The 21,806-nt window shown below is 32.5% G+C and overlaps 1 protein-coding gene across 2 annotated transcripts in view; it reads left to right on the forward strand.

The window, feature by feature from the left end:
* Window positions 1-21,806, forward strand: part of LOC143253187 (glutamate receptor 1-like) — a 114,357-nt gene that overhangs the window by 65,605 nt on the left and 26,946 nt on the right. For both annotated transcript variants that reach the window (XM_076506608.1, XM_076506609.1), the window contains exons 4-8: window positions 11,339-11,589; window positions 14,437-14,601; window positions 16,962-17,162; window positions 17,682-17,789; window positions 18,754-18,861. In XM_076506608.1, coding sequence (XP_076362723.1) covers window positions 11,339-11,589; window positions 14,437-14,601; window positions 16,962-17,162; window positions 17,682-17,789; window positions 18,754-18,861 — 833 coding nt within the window. The remainder of the gene's footprint in view (window positions 1-11,338; window positions 11,590-14,436; window positions 14,602-16,961; window positions 17,163-17,681; window positions 17,790-18,753; window positions 18,862-21,806) is intronic.

A 21,806-nucleotide genomic window follows, 5' to 3' on the forward strand; every position in this document is an offset into this window, starting at 1 on the left:
GCATCGAACATGCTCGCAATTTCAGCCGTGGGGGCGATATACTGCGACGGTCAATCCTATATTCGTTGATAAAAGAGTAGCTCAAGAGTTGGCGGTGGTGGTGATGACTAGTTGCCTTCCCATTAGTCTTACACTGCTACATTTGGGACGGCTAGTGCAAATAGCTCTCATATAGCTTTGTGCGAAATTCAAATAAACAAAAACAATCAGATATATTTCTGTGTTTTATAGCTTTGGTGGTTTAATATTCTTATGTAATTTCTATTTGTCTTTCGTATTTTCTAATCTTCATCTGAGACACGTGGGTAGCTTTTGCCAGCGATCTTTAAATTTTTGGGTTCTCAACTGTTACTTTGCTCACCAAAGTTGGGGTTCAAATTTTTGCAAGCATCTTTTTAAGTAGTCCTATGGTGTTAGTCTTTCCATATTTTTTGTTTCCAATGCCATGAAATCAAAATATATCTTTCTCTTGGAAATTCTGAATCCCTGATATAAACACATATTTATGAAATGAATGTACGAATATCTTGAATCCGAATGGGCTATTATGTACCATTCCCAAAATAGATTGTTTCGTAGGCATTACAGCATTATCTTCGAACGCCAACAAATGTCGAAACGTAGTTGTGACATATAACGAACTACTGTGACATTATATGGGCTGTGATTATAACGCAACTTGCCGACTTGTATATTCAAAATAATGTTTAATATAATATTCTGCACGCTTTATATTTATGCTAAATTAGTAGGGAGAAGATGGATTATAAAATTAGAATTTTCAATCTCAGAGGCACCTTCTGCGCAAATAGACTAAGAGTGTCCCTATGGTTCAAATAGAATTATCCTTAATTTTGAATTGTTGACTACAAAGGAAGCACCTTGTCAACAGTATTCGCCACAACAAATATTCTGCCAGTCTTTGAACATAATTAAAAGATGGGAGCTTGGCATGGCCAGATGGTTAAGATGCTCGACTTGCAATCTAAGGGTCACGGGTTCGAATCCTCGTCGCACTAAACATGCTCGCCTTTGAGCCGTAGAGGCATTATAATGTGACGGACAATCCCACTATTTGTTAGTAAAAAGAGTAGTCGGTAAAAGCGTTGGTGGTTGGAATTGATGATTAGATGTCTTCCTTCTAGTCTCATACTTCTATACCAGACACGGCTAACAAAGTTATCTATCGTGTAGCTTTGGGCGAAATAAAAAAAAAAAAGGATCAACTCTTACTCTTATAACGCACTCACAACTGAAAGTATAGATCATGTTCAATGGCATTGCTAACGACTAAGCCACACCCAAGTCAGTTATTTAGAGAGAACAATTAATAAGTAATACGACTAAAAAAATCAATAAATAAATACCTCAGTTTTTAAACGTAACATTTAAACAGAAATTCTAGTTCTAATAAAAACAGTCATGTGGAGCGTGATATTTGTAATGGCAACAACCTAAACCTAAATAAGACACTCCATATGCCTGTTTATTTGGGTTTTAGGCTCGTATTTAACACGAGAAGTCATACAAGTTGCTAATTTGAACTTACCATTTTTTCTACGACTCTTTCTGGGTCATACGTTTATATTTTTATATTTACATTGTTTTTAGAAAACAAGTAACTTACGTTAGAATTTAAAAACATGTAATACAAAACATTTTGTATGCGAAGTTGTTTTTCAAATGGATATAAGTTATATTTTAATATTTTTCTACTGCTGTGGTGATTTGGTTGAAAAAGTAAAGCGGGAGAGACTTATCACGAGAAATAAAATTTTTGGACATTTTACTTTAAAAATTAAACGCACAGCAGTTTAAAATGTCTTTAATACATAATAGTTATTTTCAGAAATATATGATGAGTCATATTTACCCAGTCTCTAAGACTATATTTAAACCATTAACATGACTTATGTTAAACTTTGTTAATTATTGTCGTTTGTTTTTCTTATAGCAAAGCCACATCAGGCTATTTGCTCAGCCCACCGAGGGGAGACATATTGTATTTATTTAAAGTTATTTTTAGATTAGAATCAAACTAAATGCAATGTATAACGAGATATATTTAATTAAATAATTTTATTTCTATTGTAATACAAAACAACTAGAAGAAACCAGTAAAACGTTTACTATCATATTAGTATCTTTATCGCTACAGTATTTCTTTAAATGTCAGATTTGTAGAATAATACCAACGAAATGTAAAACAAAACACCGAAACACGTAAGTACATTTGTAATTAGGTCGTATACTTCATAGAATTGTAACTAACAGAAATGAAATAAAAACCCTATAACCAAGCTCTTACGAAAGGTGGACCTTTCTTCTTCAGGGGCAAACAGAATGGCTAATGAACAATATTTACATCCATCTTTTTTGTTATTTTTTCATTCATAGAGCAGTTGTAGTAACTTGTTCATGGAATTTTTTTCATCTTTTCAGCGCAGACAGGCGTTTGCAATGGTTTCAAGGCTTATAAGGCGTACCGACAGCAGAATTATAGTACAAGTTTTTGGTGTCTGTGATTATAATTTGTTTTTGTTATTCTAGAAATCCTGTATTTAAAGGTTATTGTTGCAATAAATACATTAACCTGAGCTCAAATGTCTTGCGGAATTTTGCTAAATTATTATAATAATACTCAGTTTTGTCTTTCATTATAATACAAGTCAATCTTACTATCTAAATACGCATGCGTGCACATTTCTATAAAAAACACACTAACGTTATTTTTACCAAGATAAGAGGGTATATTTATGATTCATGTTAGCATTTAATGTTTTCCACATTTCGTATTGTGCTTCAAGGGTGAAAAAGTTTTGGGACAAAGCATAGTTAACGTGTTAAACCGTGAACTCCGAATCTGGATGTTAGGATTCACGTTTCGTTGCCCCGAAAACAACAACAATAAATAACTAAATCGTATTTTAAGGCCAGGTGCTTAGAGAAAGCTAGCACAGACAGCCACCCTGTAGCTTCAGGCGAATTTCCGAAACAAAACAAACCACACGGATGAGTAAAGACACGTGGTTGAATTTCATGTAACCATACCTTGAATGTATTATTACATTAAAAAATAAGAAATTCAACCTTGAGATATTACTTTGATATCCTTTCAAACCGTTGACTAAAATCTGTAAAGGAAGAAATTCAAGTAATGTAGCTAGTGTTGCACGTATATGTAAATAGTGCCTGTGAAAAATAATAATGATTTTTACGGTTAACATTCGAACAAGTAATGTACTTAAATATTAAAGCGGGTAACACGGACATATGATAAAAATATATTGTTAAAATACAGCTCAGCTGATAATTCGTGTTATATATAAAATGGCTTTCCAGTTTAATCGATATGTATATATATACATTTATACATACTAACGAATTGTTAGGACGTATAAAGGATTTACTAAGTAACAAGTTCATGAAGTTTCCCTCACATTATATAAATTAAATATAATTTTTTAAAATTTTTTATAATTAAAAATAAAATTAAAACTTTCTTAATAATGGGTATTTGTAAAATGCATTTTAATGTTACTAGAAAGAAAACAGATAAAGGCTCAGTCCAAATAGTTTACTATACAATAGATATTTGTGTTCTGTATGCTTACAATTTTAATGCGTAATTCTCAGTAAAGTTTGAACATATTTTAGAAATGTATACAAATCTGACAAAAGAAGCTAAAAATAGGTTGCAATATTACTGCGATCGTTATTTGTTAATGTCGTAATTTTTTTCCATATTTTATCACAAAACCACCAAGAAATCATATCAAGCTTACGTTTTTCAGTTAACGGTAAGTACTCTTAAAGCAAAGAAATGGAAAACACTAATTCAAAGTTTGTATGTTATGAAATTTTGTTTGTTTGAATTTCGCGCAAAGCTACCCGAGGGCTATCTGCGCTAGCCGCCCCTAATTTTGCAGTGTAAGGCTAGAGGGAAGGCAGCTAGTCATCACTGCCCACTGCCAACTCTTGGGTTACTCTTTTGCCAACGAATAGTGGGATTGACCGTTACATTATAACGTCCCTCGGCTGATAGAGCGAGCATGTTTGGTGCGACGGGGATTAGAACCCTCGACCCTCAGATCACAAGTCGAACGTTTTAACCACCTGGCCATGCTGGACCCTGTTATGCAATCAGTTAGACAGAAATGACTAATATCAGGAACAGTTTTATAAAACAAAACATAAAACCTTGAGAAAATAAAATAATTAAAAAAATATATAGTGTTCACACTTGAAGTTCTAGTAAACGAACGTCAGCTGGTATTAAATAGTTAATTTAGACGAATATTTTCTTGTTGAAATTGTCAGTCTGATTCCTTTTTTCTCTATAAAAGATGTTTATTTTATAAATTATCATAATTTGTAACGAAAATAAAGGTATGTTTGAAAAATTTTCAAACTATCAATTTTTTTTCCTTAAAACTTTTAATTTAACTTAGTTTCTCGTGTGGAATTGTTTATTTTATAACGTAATGGAAATATAAAATATAATAAATCATATCCGTAACTATGGGTGAGGAATGTGTAACCAAGCAAGAGATTTGTGTAGCTGCTTTAATGGTCTTGATTTACTGTGTTTCTCAGGAGAATGCATGGCGTACGTGTCGTAGGGCTAACTCTTAAGTAAACTTGAAAGTGTCTTTCTAGAAAAGCTTTATAAAAGTCTTATGTTACGTACTGAATGCGAAGATATTATGTAAAGGATAACAAATAGAAGCACTAATGTAATTCGCAAATAAATTTGCATTCTTCATTGAAAATGGCTTAATAAAAAAGTCACGTGTGACCAAGAGGTTATCATAATTGGACTGACAGTTCGATAGTTCCTTCTTCGCGTCCCTTTGGTGTAAAAATGCCTCCAACTTTAAACCGTGGATACGCTTTAAAAGTGATGGTGAATACCACTGGTCTGTGAGAAAAGCGTTTCTCAAAAATTGTTGGCAAGAACTGTTGATTCATTTCTTATTCTCTAGTGTTATAGTCTATCAGATCTAAATTAGGGCTTGAGTTGAATTTCACGAGTATTATCTGCTCTAGCCGTCATTAATTTAGCAGAAAAAACTAGCGACAGCTAGTTTTCATCATCCGACGCCAACTTCTCGGCTACTAATTTACTAAGTAACGAATAGTGGGATTTCCAAAACACTATAACTCTCCCACTGCTGACAAGACAAACATGTTTTGTGGGACGAGGATTCGAACACACGATCCTCAGGTTGCATGTCAAGCGCTCTAATCATCTGAAACAAACAAACCAGAAAATTGGGAAAAATTGTTTTCTTAAGCTCACACTGAGGGCTGTAATAGTTATATTATATTGTTTTGTTTTAACTAAACGCTTTTGGCTTCGTAATCAAAGCTTCCTGAACTTGTTAATACGTCTTAAGCTTTTTGTTCAATCTACTTATCTAGTGACTATAAACCTATATAATAATCTGTAAGAATACCACTAACCTGTGAAGTCTTGATAAAATAAGAACGTCTACGCTGCTTTTATACGTTCAGAGAACCAAACTTGGTTTAGGGTACGTGTAATCACTTATATTTTATAGTTTATAGAAACCTGTTTGAACACCTGTCTACTCGGCAGAGGAATGTATGAATTCATTGTGCTGATGTATGTTTGAAGTTCAATGTACTCAGAGCATTATAATTCCTTTTAGGGTAATGAATAACAACTTAAATGTTCAGATGTTCTATCTAGTTTGAAAAAACAAACAAACAAACCAGTGTAATAATTCATATATATTCAGGTATCCTAGTGAGATTGCAGAAACTTTGATAATAATTTGTATGATCAGGTCTCCTATATAATCTGTAAATCTTTGAATAGTGGCTTATCTGTTAGAGCAGCTATTAAGTTCGTAGAGACGTGGGAAATAATCTCATTTATAGCAGCAATTTACTTCTTAGGTAATCATGGTAACAGCAACTAATATAAATGAGAATAAAAAATACATCGAATTCGTGTTTCTAGAAGAAACTGCTTTACCATTAAAAATGTTAAAGCAACCGAAAAAAACCCTCAAGTTTTAATTATTGGAATGTGAAAAGTTCAGTTTACTCTCGGATCAGGCTAAATTTGAACAAGTTATTAAGACATTGTTAGAGTAAAGAAACACATGATTAAGTAAAACATTCAGAAATTTCCAACTCTATATACAAACATAAACTGCCAGTTCTTAGACTATTTTTATCTGACGGAATAGTGAGATTTAACATTCCACCTTATAGTGTATCTATGGTTTTAAAGTTCCAAGAGGTTTTTTTTTAAACCATCGAGAGCGAACCATGAATCTTCGGATTCACAGTTCGAATAGGCTAACTACTTAGCCAAGCTTGTCCGAATACACATTAACAGAAACTAAATTTGTGGGTAACTATTGTGTGTTATCTACAACGTACAGTGATATAAATAAATATAAACATAATGTTATACAGAGACCAAATTTAATTAGGAATCACATTTATGTTGATATTTAACACAATTTACAATTCGAATGATTTTGATATAAAAAAATAGAAATGGCAATCAGTATTTTATTTTCATCTATATAATAAAGTTTAGTGGATGTGTGTCACATAAATCCTTCTAAACCTCCGGTCACACTAACTTTTTATAGTACCAATTTACTAGTCTCTGCACAAAGTTAAAAAGAAAAGCAGACCACAAACTTAGCATTGATTTACATTAAAACACGTAAATAATCATGTTTACAAATTACTCTTTGTAACTTTGTTAAAAAATTAAATTTGAATTATAGCATCACTGATGATAATGCTGGATAAAATAAAGTGTAATATAGAAGTTCAAGCATGAAGGGTGCATTATAGCTGTTCTGTAAATATGAACTTTACGCCCAAGAGTACTTAAGTCTAACCTATATAGAAGTCAATGTGTGCATTTATCCATATAGAACAGTTTGATTGCTGTCTGCCCATTACGCTTTAAGTGATGGACTTGCAAAGAGGCAGTTAGGAGTGATGGTGCTGTGATACCTTATATGTGTAGTGAGTGTTTATATAATAAGGTTAAAGACGTAGTGTGGGCTCACCTAACATAAAGTGAAGTACATGCAATTTATCACGAAAGTAAAAATATCGATTCAGTTTTAAACTTAAATCGTTTCTGAATTGGGGTATTTGTGTTATATTATCAACGTGTTTAATAAAAACAAATATGTTTATTCAACAGGTTTGGTTAGAATTTTATGCAAAGCTGCACGAAAAGTATCTGCTCTAGTCGTCCTTAATTTTTCCAGTTTTATTCTTTAGTATTTCATTTGATATTTTCAGAACATAGATTAACAACAATATTAGGTCATTCTGTTGTTACAAAACATTACCTAAAACCGTTGTTGAAAAGTAATGTTAACAAAACGCTATGGCTTTTCTATATATTAGAAGCTGTAAACCTAATTAATTTTTAACAATAATTATTATATTTATACGCCACTAATTCATTTCATAAATCATCCTAATTTTGATTGGCTTACAAAGGAATTTACCAATGTTTGACTATCTTTCATACACTTTATTTGTCAAGCTTAATTTTGCAAAGTTTATTTACTTCAATTAGCTATGAAATGTAAAGTTAGGGTATACTATGGGGTGGTAGTACTTGTCCTGTCATTTTTGAAGGGCTATATGCTAGTATTTAATCTGATATGAAAGAATGTCTTCGTAAAAAGCGTATTTCATAGAAAAATAATAATTCGATATTTATTTTCTTTTGTAAGTCATGCTCTTGTGGTTAGCGTACTCAAATTAAATTATGTGGGTCGGGTCGCAGGTTCGAACCCACTCAGCGAACATTTAATAGTATAATGTAACAGTCAATTTTACTGCTTAATTACAGTAGCCAACGTAGTTGGTATTGATTAATTGCCTTTACTTTATCTAACCTTTCTAAATTAGGGACGACTATCATAGATAGCTCTATAGTAGGTTTGCTCGAAGCTCAACAAAAATCTAATTTTGGTTAGAAAGAAGATTGTTAATCACACTGTATCTGTTGATATCCTGATTGAAATTTCTGTCATTAAGGACATAAGTAGAAAACGCTTCTAATTGTTCTTTTTTAAGATTACGAATAATTTTTCAAACAACAATGCCGAGTACTGGATAAAATTATGAACTGGGAAATAATTCATTGCGTTATTGTAACTGTTTCCAACATCATGTCACTTGTTACAATGAAAACTGTTATTACCGTCAAAAGTGGCAGAAACAACAAATATGCGAGATATGTATGTAAAACTTTATGAGATTCTAGATTATTCTGTAAGCAAAATACCTACGTTCAAAGCAATTAACAATTTTAATACAATAGATTGTCTGGTTTGTAGTAGAATAACTTTTGTTTAAATTTTCAAAATTAGCCAAATGTTGTGCTTGTGCTTATTATTAATTTCTGTAGTTTTGGTTTTTGTGTTTTAGTGAGCGCTGCTGAAGAAACTTTGAGTGTGTAATTAAATTTAAGAAAGCCATTTTGATGTTATAAAGTCATTTATTTCTACAATTTATTATATTTCTGTATATAAAGTTAATGCAGAAACTTGTATGAGGTTCTCCTTTGTAGAAAAGCCATAAAGAACGAGCCATATGAACACAAAAGTAAAAGCTTTATAAAAAAGAAATATGAGCATTCACAGATGCATTTATTTTGTATTTAGCCATGTAAAAAAGAACTACTCTTCTCATCGAGCGATACATATCTCCTTCAAGTAGAATGACTGTTAGATTATTATGGTGGAAGTGTAGATATTCAAACACAGTGATATTACGTTTAAAACATTCTTTGCTTTACCATTTCAGGATGCATGAAAGTTAATTATATTGTAAATACATAAAGAGCTCGTCAAATCTTTGATTTTTTATTTGTTAGTTTTTAGTTAAGGGCAAAACTACATAAAGGACCACCTATGCTGTGTTTATGACGGATATCGAAATCAGATTTTTAGCATTATAATTCCACAGAGTTAACGCTATACCACTGGATGACAAAAGAGATTTTAAATCACCAATTAGTTTAGCAAATAGGTATATACATAACTGAATTCATGTAAATTTAGGAAGATTTATAAGGGCCCGTCATGGCCAGGTGATTAAGGAACTCCACTCGTAATCTGAAGGTTACGGGTTCGAATTCCCGTCGTACCAAACATGTTCGCCCTTTCTGACGTAAAGGCTTTATAATGTGACCATCAATCCTATTATTCGTTGGCAAAAGAGTAGCTCAAAAGTTGGCGATGGGTGGTGATGACTAGCTATAGTGTTAAATTAGAGACGACTAATGCAGAGTAGTTTTGCGCGAAATTCGAAACCAACCAAGATTTATGATGCACTCTAGTGTATTGCTTCTTATGATTTTAACAATTTTTTGCTGAAAATGTACCTCGGGACGGCTGGTATGGGTATTAACCATTTTACCCAAATATAGCAGACAACAACGTTTCTACCTTGATCTTCAGCGAGTTTGGAATTGACTGTTCTCATCATCACGAATTTTTGCTGAAATTTTAAGTTTGGGGAGTTAAGCATTTTTTAAAAAGTATATTTGCCCTTTGGCTTTTGATAATTAATTAAATAACATAACATTACAACAAATTGTGTTAGCGTACTTTTTCAATATTCCTGTATATATCTCATCATATATTAATAATGCATAGAGTCCTGCACGAAACAAGTATCGTTCTTTTTCCACCCTATTTCTGTCTCATAAGCATTTTACAGAGAGAATTTGTGATGCAAGGAGCGTACAGCAGCATTTAAGTATTCAAGTCAGGAGACGCGTGAATATTGTATGGAATGATAGTTGGCACTGGCGCAATGAATGCTGATGTTATTGAGTCATTTATAAAGATATACTTTTCTCCCGTTTTCCTCTTCACCATTGTATTGTGTGAGTGTCGAGCGTTATCTGATTTATTTATTTGTCTGTTTGTTCCCGTCTCTTAATGTCCTCCAGTAGGTCAGTAGTACGTTTATGGATTTACAATACTAACATTTGTAGTTTGATTCTTCGCTGATTAGAACGTAGGTAGTCCACCGAGTTGCTCTGTTCGAATGACATAAAAATGTTGTATTTCTGTAAAATAGAAAATTGTATCATAACATCGTAATAGCTGAATTCAGTCACACATCATTAAAAATGCAGAATTTACTTAAAAATGATTTTGTATTTTTAATTTTTCGAAATATGGATAGATAACTCTTATACATGTAGTAAGTAGACATAGTGTATGGAGGCCTGGCATTGCCTAGCGCGTTAAGGGGTGCGCTCGTAATCTGAGGGTCGCAGGTTCGCGCCGGAATCGCGCCAAACGTGCTCGCCCTCCCAGCCGTGGGGGCGTTATAATGTGACGGTCAATCCCACTTTTCGTTGGTAATAAGAGTAGCCCAAGAGTTGGCGGTGGGTGGTGATGACTAGCTGCCTTCCATCTAGTCTTACACTGCTAAATTAGGGACGGCTAGCACAGATAGCCCTCGAGTAGCTTTGTCCGAAATTCCAAAACAAACAAACAAACATAGTGTATGGAGAGGCTTGCCTAATCTTATGCCACATTATGACATTTTACTTTAAACACAAAACATTCCTTTAAATTTATATTTAAGGTTTGAACGTTATTCATGTTATTTATTCCAAAGGCTGGTATGTTTTAAGTAATGTAAAAAATACACATTTTTTTTGTGGTGATGATTTATATTATGTATTTACAAATAAAATGTGAGCACATGACATGCTACACCCGTATAGTAGAAACCCAAACCTACAAAGGTGCTGCCATCTTACTTAAGAAGTCATAATTTGAAACCAGATAAAATTTTGTCGTGTTATGTTATTAATCATCTTTAAATAATTTTTGATATAAAAATTTTGCATCGTCTTTAATTTTTATTTTGATTTAAAACTGCGTTAGATCCAAAAAATTGTTGAACACGATTTTCTGAGAATTTGTTTGCCTTTTTAATGCATATCATTTTAGGAATGCTAAATGGAAAACACTTCAAATAATGTTTTTATTTTTCTAATTTTCGAATAATGGTTCGAAAAAAATTCAAATAATAAAACTAAATTACGAACTGAAAACCTTTTTCGTATTCGTTATCTAAACAAAGTTGTGTTACCAGAGTTTCACTCTTTTATTCAAACCTTTTTAGGAAGCTTAAGGTTAGTATTGGACTAATGTAAACTGTAAAAAGTTATACACTCTTTATAAAAACAAGTCTCTATTGTATGAGCCGAATATTCTATAAGCAGCATCATATAGAATTTGATAAATAAATAAGGAAGATGCTTACTTACATGTTTAACGTGTTTTAGGCCTACTGAAACTGCAATATATTTTTCGTCTAACTACGGAGAGTTATCAGTTGGACATCCGAGTTGTGAAGAGTATTGCTAATGCCTCTGATGCCAATAATTTCCTCCGCTCTGTAGAAACTGAAGACAGACAGAGTGTCAAACGTGTTGTTTTAGACTGCAGTGCTGCTACAGCCAAAACAATCATTTATAATCATGTACATGACATCCATATGGGCCGTCGGAATTACCATTACCTTCTCACTAGTTTGGTAAGTGGAGTTATTCTGTTCCGGAGTAATTTCACAATTAAACCTTATCCAAACCAAACTAAATAAAAGTTATAAACTGGTATAACTGTGGAATTAGTTATTGACATTTCTATAGACAACTGAATGGAATGATTCAATATCAACATTCGAGTTACGTAGTGAGATTTGTTGTCTCAAACAGTTGTTGTTACAGAAATTAAAAAAAAAAGTTCGTGATGACGAGAAACCCACTCGAAGTAAAAAGGTATCATAAAGACAGCTGGTATGGGTATTAAAATTTTAATTAAAATAAAGTACAGAACGATGTTTTGACCTTCTTCATGTTAAGAAAGTCGAAACGCTGTTCTGAACTTTATTTTAATTAAAATGTTAATATTCTTACAAACTGTTTTGAGAATACATTTTTAAAAATATTGTTTGTTGTCTAGAATAAATCAGTTATCGTACATAGAGAATAATGTGTTATATTCTGGAGGTTCCCTGTCAAAATAAAAAATAAGCTGATGATGGTTGGACTTAGTGTTTTAGTATAAGAAAAAAAAAGAAAGATAAGGTCATGATGTTTTCTTTGGATATACATTTTGTAAGGTTTCAATGTCGTATGGAAAAATATTAGTTACTACTAGCCCTTTCATATTATTGCTTTGATTTCTGTTTGTGAATTCAGTTGATTGGCTTATTAAGTTTGTTTTGTTTGTTTTTTGAAATTTGCACAAAGCTACTCGAGAGCTATCTGTGCTAGCCGTCCCTAATTTAGCAGTGTAAGACTAGAGGGAAGGGAGCTAGTCATCACCACCCACCGCCAACTCTTGGGCTACTCTTTTACCAACGAATAATGTGTTTGACCGTCCCATTATAACGCCCCCACGGCTGAAAGGCCGAGCATGTTTGGCGCGACGGAGATACGAACCCGTGACCCTCAGATTACGAGTCGCACGCCTTAACGCGCTTGGCCGTGTCGGGCCGCAGGCTTATTAAGAACCACAGACATTTTATATAGGTGAAAAATGAATAGAATACTGAAAAATTAATTTACTGAATAAAAGTTCTTTAGAAGTCTATCATTATTATAACAGACTCGATGATAGACTTTATTAAAAGAAAAGAGCCTTATGGACTAATATAATAAAACTTTAAACCTTCTTGTTCTCAAAAGGTGAACTTTATGCACAGGTGTTTTAGACAAAATATATATTTTTAGAATATTATATAACTGGAAAGTTTGCGGCTTTGAAATGCAGTCTCTAGGCGTATTATGGTTATATTGGAATTTACTTTATGTTTGATATGACATTTTTTTGATACGTGGATCTTTAGAGATGCAAGAAAAATATGCTTAAGTATGGATGTCATTAAAGTGCTTTTTTTAAATATAGATGTATTTAAGCTATTATTTATGGAATATTTTAAGAAAATCTTAGCTTGACTTGCGAAGAGTATATATTCTCGAAATCAGAAGTGGCTAAGGGTTTTAAGATGACATAAGCTTCAAAAATTTTATTTACACACATGAGGGTTAAACTCTATGAATTTGAAATTTATATCAAATACGAAACGAAATATCTTAAATAAAAAACTATTAAATATTGCTCCAAAACAGCAAAAGATGTGATAAGCGTCCTAATAATATCACGAAATGATGGCAAACAATCCTTGGCTTTTTTTTCGAAGGTCTTCCAAGAAGAAGCCTAACCAATGTGGCTATTTTTAAATAAGTATCGGTTGCTGTTCTTTGTCCACTCACACTTCATCTACACATAAATAAGCATATAGTAAGTAGCCGTTGTTGACACACATTTCCTGTCAACTGCTGTGAAGGAAGACGTTCGTTTGTGAACGCTTCAGTAAATATTCTGGCAATAGTCTGTTTTTCAACTGAATGTTTGACAGAAGATGAGCACAACACATGTGTGCTTCCTTATACAAGGGAATTTTATTTTAATACTGTATGTGTAACATTCTGTCAATGCACCTCAAGCATAAGTTTCTGTAACAGTCTTTGCTATCCTGTGATGACGAAAAACCCACTTGAAATAAAAATGTATCCAAGGACGTCTGGTATGAATATTAACACTATTACCAAAACAAAGCAGAGAACAACGTTTTGAACTTCTTAAAACATCTTCTGATTAAGAAGGTCGAAACGTTGTTTTCTGCTTTATTTTGGTAAAAGTATCAATACTCATACCAGGCGTTCTGACATACAGTAATTGCTATTGTTTGAGTTTGATCTTCACAAGAGGTACAACTTCGTATGTGACCTTATGATTATAAATTTAAAATTGCACTTCAGTAACATTGGTGGTAGGATTCAGACGGTCAATCCCACTATTCGTTGGTAAAAGAGTAGCTCAAGAGTTGGAGGTGGGTGGTGATGACTAGCTGCCTTCCCTCTAGTTTTACACTGTTAAATTAAGGACGGCTAGTGCAGATAGCTCTCGAGTAGCTTTATGCGAAATTCAAAAGACAAATAAAAAATATATTTCTTTGGAACTTTCTGAGATTTATCTTTCAGCTTTAAATGTAATTGTCTTTACAGTTTTGAATTACAATTTATCATTCTGAAATACCAGTGTCTAAAGTAATTATTACAATGTTAGCATGAATAATACAAACTAATGGTGAAAGTCTGCTTGTTTTTTTGGAATTAAGCACAAAACTACACAATAAGCTATTTGTGCTCTGTTTAACACGGGTATCGAAACCCATTTTCGAGCGTTTTGAGTACGGTGTAATTTATAATTAAGTTTTATTATCTTTACTGAAAAAATTGAATGTATGAGGTTGATAATTAAACATAAATATAGAAAGAAAGAGAAACTGTGATTTATAAAAGAAATCCTACAGGTTATGGACGAATTTTTCAACACAGACACGCCGGAATTTGGAGCAATAAACATTACAGGATTTCGTATGCTACAAACACAGAGTCTTGAGTACAGAAAACTCCTAAAAAAGTGGAAGTTTCTGGACTCGGATGTTTGGCCAGGAGCTGGTACAAACTATTTATCTGTAAGTGTTATACTTCGATAAATCACATCTTATATTTCTTACATAGTAGAATGTAAGTATAGTCTAATTTCAGTCTTTCTTTGTTACTTTGCTTATACATCTTTTTACGTATGTTTTGAATTGTCTTCATGTGTCTTCTTTATTATTTTGTGTAGTTATTCAAAGGGTCTTTAAAATCTTGGACAGTACAGCAATTGTGGGAAAGGTACTGTTCTGGTAACGAATATGAACTAAATTTAGCTAAGGTTCGTTAATTAAAAAACACGCTAAACACAAATGTACAAATGTGTCAAATAAATGAAGAGCGATGTGAATAACTCATTCGCTTGGATCAAGGATACTTTACAATAGAACAAAGTTGCTTACTTGAATCATTCTACATACGTAATACGTTTGATAATCACAGTTTTCAACTTAAAATTGTAGTATTACAGCAAAGATAAATTGATATAGTTTAATACGCTCTATGTACAAAGTCATGTTGTTAAAGTAATTTTTCCGTCATCTCTGTATGTATTAAATCATAAATAATTTAACGAGAATAATTAACTTTGCCCTGTCTTTCTACGAATACTTACAAAAACGTTTTAACAGTTATATTATTTCATACGTTCTTAGCTATAGGAACTTGACCTTCAATTTTAAGTAGTTTTTACTTGTTACGTTACAGAATAAGGTAGTTTGAATTTCAGAAAACGTCACAGACTCTTGACGGTGAGAACAGTTACGTGAAATTATATTTTTAGCAAAACATGGTAAATATAATATTATACAGATTACGGGTTTCTTGAATATTTATTTGGTGATGACTTTGATGTCTTCATCAGTGTTGTTTCAACTATTTTTATTCAATCAATGTCTGGTTCCATTAGAATAATTTCGATACTCATTTCAGTGATAAATACATACAATTTTCCTTTGAGATGTTCAAACATTTGTGTCTTTCATTCAGTATGGCCTTTAGTTAAGGTTTTCTTATTTCTATGGTAACCTTACATCTAATTCCAGATAGTTTTTTCTCCACAGAAACATATTGCTAGTTTTATGTTTATTTTATTCTTAGTTATAATAATCTCGCTTTCGATTCTAAGTAGATTTTAGAAAACGTAATAACTTTCGTTCTTCTTACTTCTTGTAATAATAAACTAGCCTTCAAGTCTAAGTGGGTTCAGTAGAAATATGTTTACCATTTTCTAAGTTCTTCAGCTTTCAATTAAAATAATCTAGCCTCTGATACTAAATAGTTCATGAATAGTAACATATGAGAGCTAAGTACCAGTGAAATACAAGGTGGCTTTCACTCTGCGTCAATGGATGGTTTACTCAGAGCAAACTTAGATACGTAACTGTCAATGTTTATTTCGTTCACAGTCCCAGTTACTTGGATTCCTCACATCATATTGTTTAAGGAAGGTGCTTAAGTCACATTTTAACATATCTTTTCGAGTTAAGTTAGTTTAGTTAAAGGGTGATATTTTAGCAGTATAATGTTAACCAAACCTCAAAATAATTTTTTTATTAATTTTATTTTACCATTATAAGTTTACAGACATACCGTTTTGCCAGTGAAGGCATAAGAAAACAAAGCAAGTGCACTTGAAATAGCCTCAAAAAGTATTAATTTTCTTAAGTGAATTGTATTTCTACCCTTTAAAAATGTAAATGTATTGCGAATTCTAATATATTTATATATATATTTAAACTGAGACTCGGTATGGCCAGAAGGTTAAGGCACTTAACTCGTAATAGGAGGGTCGCAGGATCAAATTCTCATTACACCAAACATGTTCGTTCTCTTAACCATGGGGGTATTATAATGTTACGGTCAATCTCACTAATCATTGATAAAGATTAAGAGTTGGTTACTCTTTTACCAATATGTTATATTTTCCTTTTTTATAAACAATAATTGCATATATCTTAGGAAAATGAACTCTCAGATATTTATGTGCAAACTATAAAGATCTTTATTTGTTTTCGGACATTGAGGTAAGTTATACGAAGATTATCTTTTAACTTCTTTAACTTTGAAGTAATAGACAAAGATAAAAGAAATAACTCTTGGTGTTGCGGCTCTTGTCTGACTATTGCAACCATAGATATTATAGTTTGTACACCTGACAATAATTATATTTTAAGTTCTGTACTTACATTATTTCGTATATATCGATAATAATATGATGTTTTCTTTTGTAAGATATCAGTAATAAGAGGTATTTCCAATATCTCCATGCAGTGAAGTTAGTTATGTTTCCTAAAGTAATCAAAATATGTTTCATTCTTAAAAAGTTATTATTTTTAAACCAGCAAAACTCGTTTGGGAGACATCGTAATATTTATTCTTTATTTCTCTCCTGAAGTCGGACGTGGCCTTAATGTACGATGGTGTGAAAGTGGTATTAGATACCTACAACCGACTCTACACACAGAATTCTAATCTTTTCCGAAACAATTTCAGAAGAGGACAGATCTACAACAACGGAACCAAAGGTATTTTATGTGACAACCGTCCCATAATTCCATGGGAACACGGAGAGAGAATTGCGGCCGAGCTTAAGAAGGTGTGAACACTATTTCTATTTGATTGGGATGGAAGTTTGTGAATAGTTTTCTTGTACATTTACATACATATTTGCTTTCAGTATACAAGAACAATATTTCTTCCACACATACTATGTGTGATTAGACACTGGGTACACATAAGAGAAACTTGTAAAAGTCTCCCGCTGGAACAGCGGTAAGTCTTAGAATTTACAATGCTAAAATCAGGGTTTCGATTCCCTACGGTGGATACAGCAGATAGCCTGATGTGACTTTGCTATAAGAAAATACACACGCACACAAAGTTGTAAAGAACATTTATTGTAATTTATGTTGTAGAATATTACTTATGTTTGATATTACAGATAAACATTTTATATACCAAGCTTTCAGACTTCCGTTTAGTTTCCGGACTCAACCATGGTTAGATTTCTCAGATATTACTAAGTTATAAGCTTATAGCATTTTCTCCCAGATCGTAAGTGTACGTTTACTCTAAATGTTTAAGTATTTACATATTTTCACTGTGTTTTTTTCAGACAGAAATTGTAGGATTAACAGGAAATATTTCCTTTTCTGAAGATGGTTTCCGGAAAAACTTTACCATTGACATAGTTGAAATGAACGTGGATAGTGAAATGGTCAAAGTATGTTTATAAAATATTACAAAACTCAGTTTGTATTTATCCCATTAAAGTAAACGTCTTTGAGGAAATGTAGCTTCACTAATGATTATGACAATTTGAAGATATGTTTGAATTATTTTGACGTTTAATTTCTATCGTTTGCGTCATATACGTTTTAGTCCTCTCTATTTTTCAGTAAGTAACAGATGTCATAACTTTATGAAAATGTATATAAGAGCATTGCAACAATGTCATGTTATTTATTATAAGATATGGGCGTGGTCAAGCTGTTAGCGTTCTCGGATTGTAAATCGTAGAATTAATGGTTCTTGACCAATGCTGCCAAAACATGTGCCCCACTTTGTAAGCGTAGGTGCACTGTGAAAATGACTATTAAATCCTGCTGTATAATCAGACAAACGTTACTCAATAGTTGGCGCCTAGTTCTGCTCACTTACCATTCTCCATTTTGTTTATAAGCTCAGAGATCCACTCAGTAAATTTGTGTGAAATTTTGAAACAAACACATGACTGTTATGTTCTGATAGATGGAACTTTTAAGATATTTGTTTGAAATAAATAGCTTAAATTGACATCTCGTCTGATACGATCCAGACATTTCGATGATTTCTGGTGCAGTTAGTGGAAGGATTTGTAGGCATCTCCATAGAACAAGAAATACATAGTTGAAATGCTGTTATACACTCTTCTTACTGGAAAATTTTATTTAACTCTTAAAAAGGTTATGATTGAAATTATTAACAATCAGTCGTATTGTGACGTAATATTAGGAACATATTGCTAGTATTCAAATCAGAATAATCTTTTATTGTTTCTGTTGCAAACACTGAAACATCGGTACTGAAACTTTAGATATAAATTGTCACATGGCATAAATGTTATTGCAAGGTTGAATTTATTAATAATATGATATTCTTCTGGATTGATATTATAATATAAATTTATGAAAATTGATACTTTATAGATAGCTGAATTTTCTGACACTCGAGGATTAGAATTTAATCCTACTGTTAATGGAGAAAATCCGGAGAATGGAATAGAAAACAAAACATACATTGTAACAAGTATCCTGGTAAGATTTTATTAAGTATTTTTAACCTTAATTCGTTATCAGATCAACAGATTATTAGCTGTTATACTACGTACAGAAATCTGTTTTCCATAAAATTATTCATAAAATTAGATTTTGGCAGCAAGAAAGATCGTGTGCAGTGTTCTCTCTAATCTTTTCTGTGTAAGTAAAAAAAAGGAAAGAAGTTCACTCTGTACTGTGAAGCCATGGGTTTATATTGATAGTGAGTGTCAAATCCCATTATTCAACTGAAATTGTCCAGTACTTGGTATATGAGGTACTGTTGATCAGCAGCTTTTCCTCAAATTTGTATATTTAAAATTAGTGACAGCTAATGTGGAAGACTCTTGTAAAGTTTTACCCAAGTATCTAAAACAAAACAAAGCAAATTAATATCAATAAATAAATCATCTCAAAATAATTTATTGAAGACACCTGTAAACACGTAGTTACAGCATACAATATACAAGGCTATAGAAAATGTCCTGAGAGAGTTTTCTCGTGTAGTCATCAATATTTTTCACAATTCATAAAGTAAAGTAGACAGAGATTAGTGGTGGTGAATGTATTTTTTAAGTTCATACCAGAGAGACTAATTTTAATTGAAATTTCGGAATTGTAGTGGCCAAAGGAGATGTCAAAAATTTCCATCAAGCTTCTTGAACCATGAAAACAAAAGGTTTGGAAGCATTACCGTTTTGAAAGCAACTGTTTCTATCAAGGGTTAATCGTATCATGGAAAATACATGTCCTAAACCATGACATCATTATGAGAGACCTGAATGGTTGGGATCACACAAGCGGACTGTTTTATTCTTGTTGTTTTTTTCAAAATCTGTTTTTTTCCCACCCATGCAGTTCTACAGTGGCTCCGCGGTAAAGCTGAAGGCTTACAACTCTAAAAACCCGATTTCATAATCCGTATGCGCGCCACAGATAATACATTGTGTAGTTTTATGCTTATAAACAAACAAAGCGAGCAAACCCATCTGTCAAAAGAAGTAAATTATAATTCATTAGAAGGAATTGTCGGTTCAACCTGGATGCTATTTACACCATTGAAGGCGTTTTTACTTATTGGAATTTAAAATTGAGTCTAGTTATTTATACAATGGTTTTCTTCTTATTTCAACAATCCATTTGTTGCAAAATTATTCGCAGGAATATCTGGATATGGCTGTAGATTTCTTTACAATAAATGTCTGTGAGCTGGTGATTTTTTTTATGATAAACTTTATCATCCTGTCTAACTGCATTACCGCTTTTTCTGTTATTACATTTTTGCTGTCACATCCCCTTCCCTCCCTGTAGCAGTTATTCCATTGAACTTTTTCTATTGCTGATAATCTCGAATGACCGATATCTTGGAGCAGCGTACCCATCAAACTGTTTTGGACATTTTACCACCTATTAGACATACACGCACTACTATGTTTATTTTGAATGTGGCAATATCTTTACATGCTTTTCATATTTATTAAACTGATTAGAGTTGTGCTTATCTCAGTCATTTATAGCGCTGCAAGAATCACAAACCTCATTATGTGATCGACTTAATTTGCATCTGTAGCTGCAAAGGACTTTTATGTCTTCAGAATACGTAGTATTAACATTTATCTGGTTTAAAGAAAGCTGTATAGAAGAAATAGGACAACACCGACATGGATCCTTTGCGAAGAAGCCTCATCTCAGGAGAACATCACTGCAGGGTCTTTGTTAAGCAGCGAGGAAAAATTAAGTATTCGATGCCAGTATTTTGAACTTGATCGTCAATTCTGAAGAAAGAGCCATTTTGCTAAGTTGGTATGTTTCGCCCAAGCCTATCAATAAAGCTAATTCAGTCATGAAATAATGCGATATTCACGTTTTCTCTTCTGTGTCTATGACAACTTAGCAATTAGGAGAGACATACTGTTTGATTAACGAGAAATAAACGAGAGTGCAAACAGTGAAACTATCTCTGTCAGAAGCACTGAAAAACAAAAATCTTAGAATATATCATAAAAATATGCGAGTAATGGAAAGAAGGTTTATATGAGCAGTTAACTCGTATACACATCGAGGCTCGTAAAATCTTTTTTTAAAGTATGATAATGACGATTAAGAGGTAATTATCTGGGTTAATATTGTTATGCAGATTTACAAATATAAATATGTAAATGCAAGGAATATTAAAAATTGCCAAACGTTTGCAGATATAAGCATATGACAAATTACTATGCAAATACTGTCTCTGCTAGCGTAAAACAGCGCTGCAGTAATGCGCCATCTTAGGTCATATTGGAAATTGCTTGTTATAATACTTCGTTACGAAGGAAAAATATTACACTACTACCGATTTCGAACCAGACTTTGTCACAAACTGCTAGAATAAAAAGTGTTGAATTATAAACTTAAAACTAAGAAGCATAAAATAATCCGTATTAATGAGTTATTTTAATATTAACAAACTGATCAAGAAAATAAGTCGACTTTTCTTATACTTAACGCCCCCCTCTAGTACAGCGGTATGTCTCTGGATTTACAACGCTAAAATCAGGGGTGCGATTCCCCTCGGTGGTCTGAGCAGATAGCCCGATGTGGCTTTGCTATAAGAAAAACAAACACAAACACCCTTATAGTTAACTGTATTGTAAATTAGAGTTCTCAAGGAAATTTTGGAAATTTTTTTTTCAAAATAGATGTTTAAAATTGTTTGAAGTAATAAGACATTCAACTTTATTACACTGTATAAAAACAGTTTTCTTATAATATATCCTATAAGCTATGTTAAATTAAAGCAAGAACAACATTTTGGCTTACAAACTAAACTCATGTCGATTTTACAATTCACCTGTTTGCCTATATATTGATTCACTTGTCTGCCTATATATTGATTTACCTGTTTTTCTATATATTGATTTACTTGTTTGCCTATACATATTGCAAATATGCGTTCGCAGACT

The sequence above is a fragment of the Tachypleus tridentatus genome, chromosome 6, assembly GCF_004210375.1.
Source record: "Tachypleus tridentatus isolate NWPU-2018 chromosome 6, ASM421037v1, whole genome shotgun sequence".
Taxonomy (NCBI): domain Eukaryota; kingdom Metazoa; phylum Arthropoda; class Merostomata; order Xiphosura; family Limulidae; genus Tachypleus; species Tachypleus tridentatus.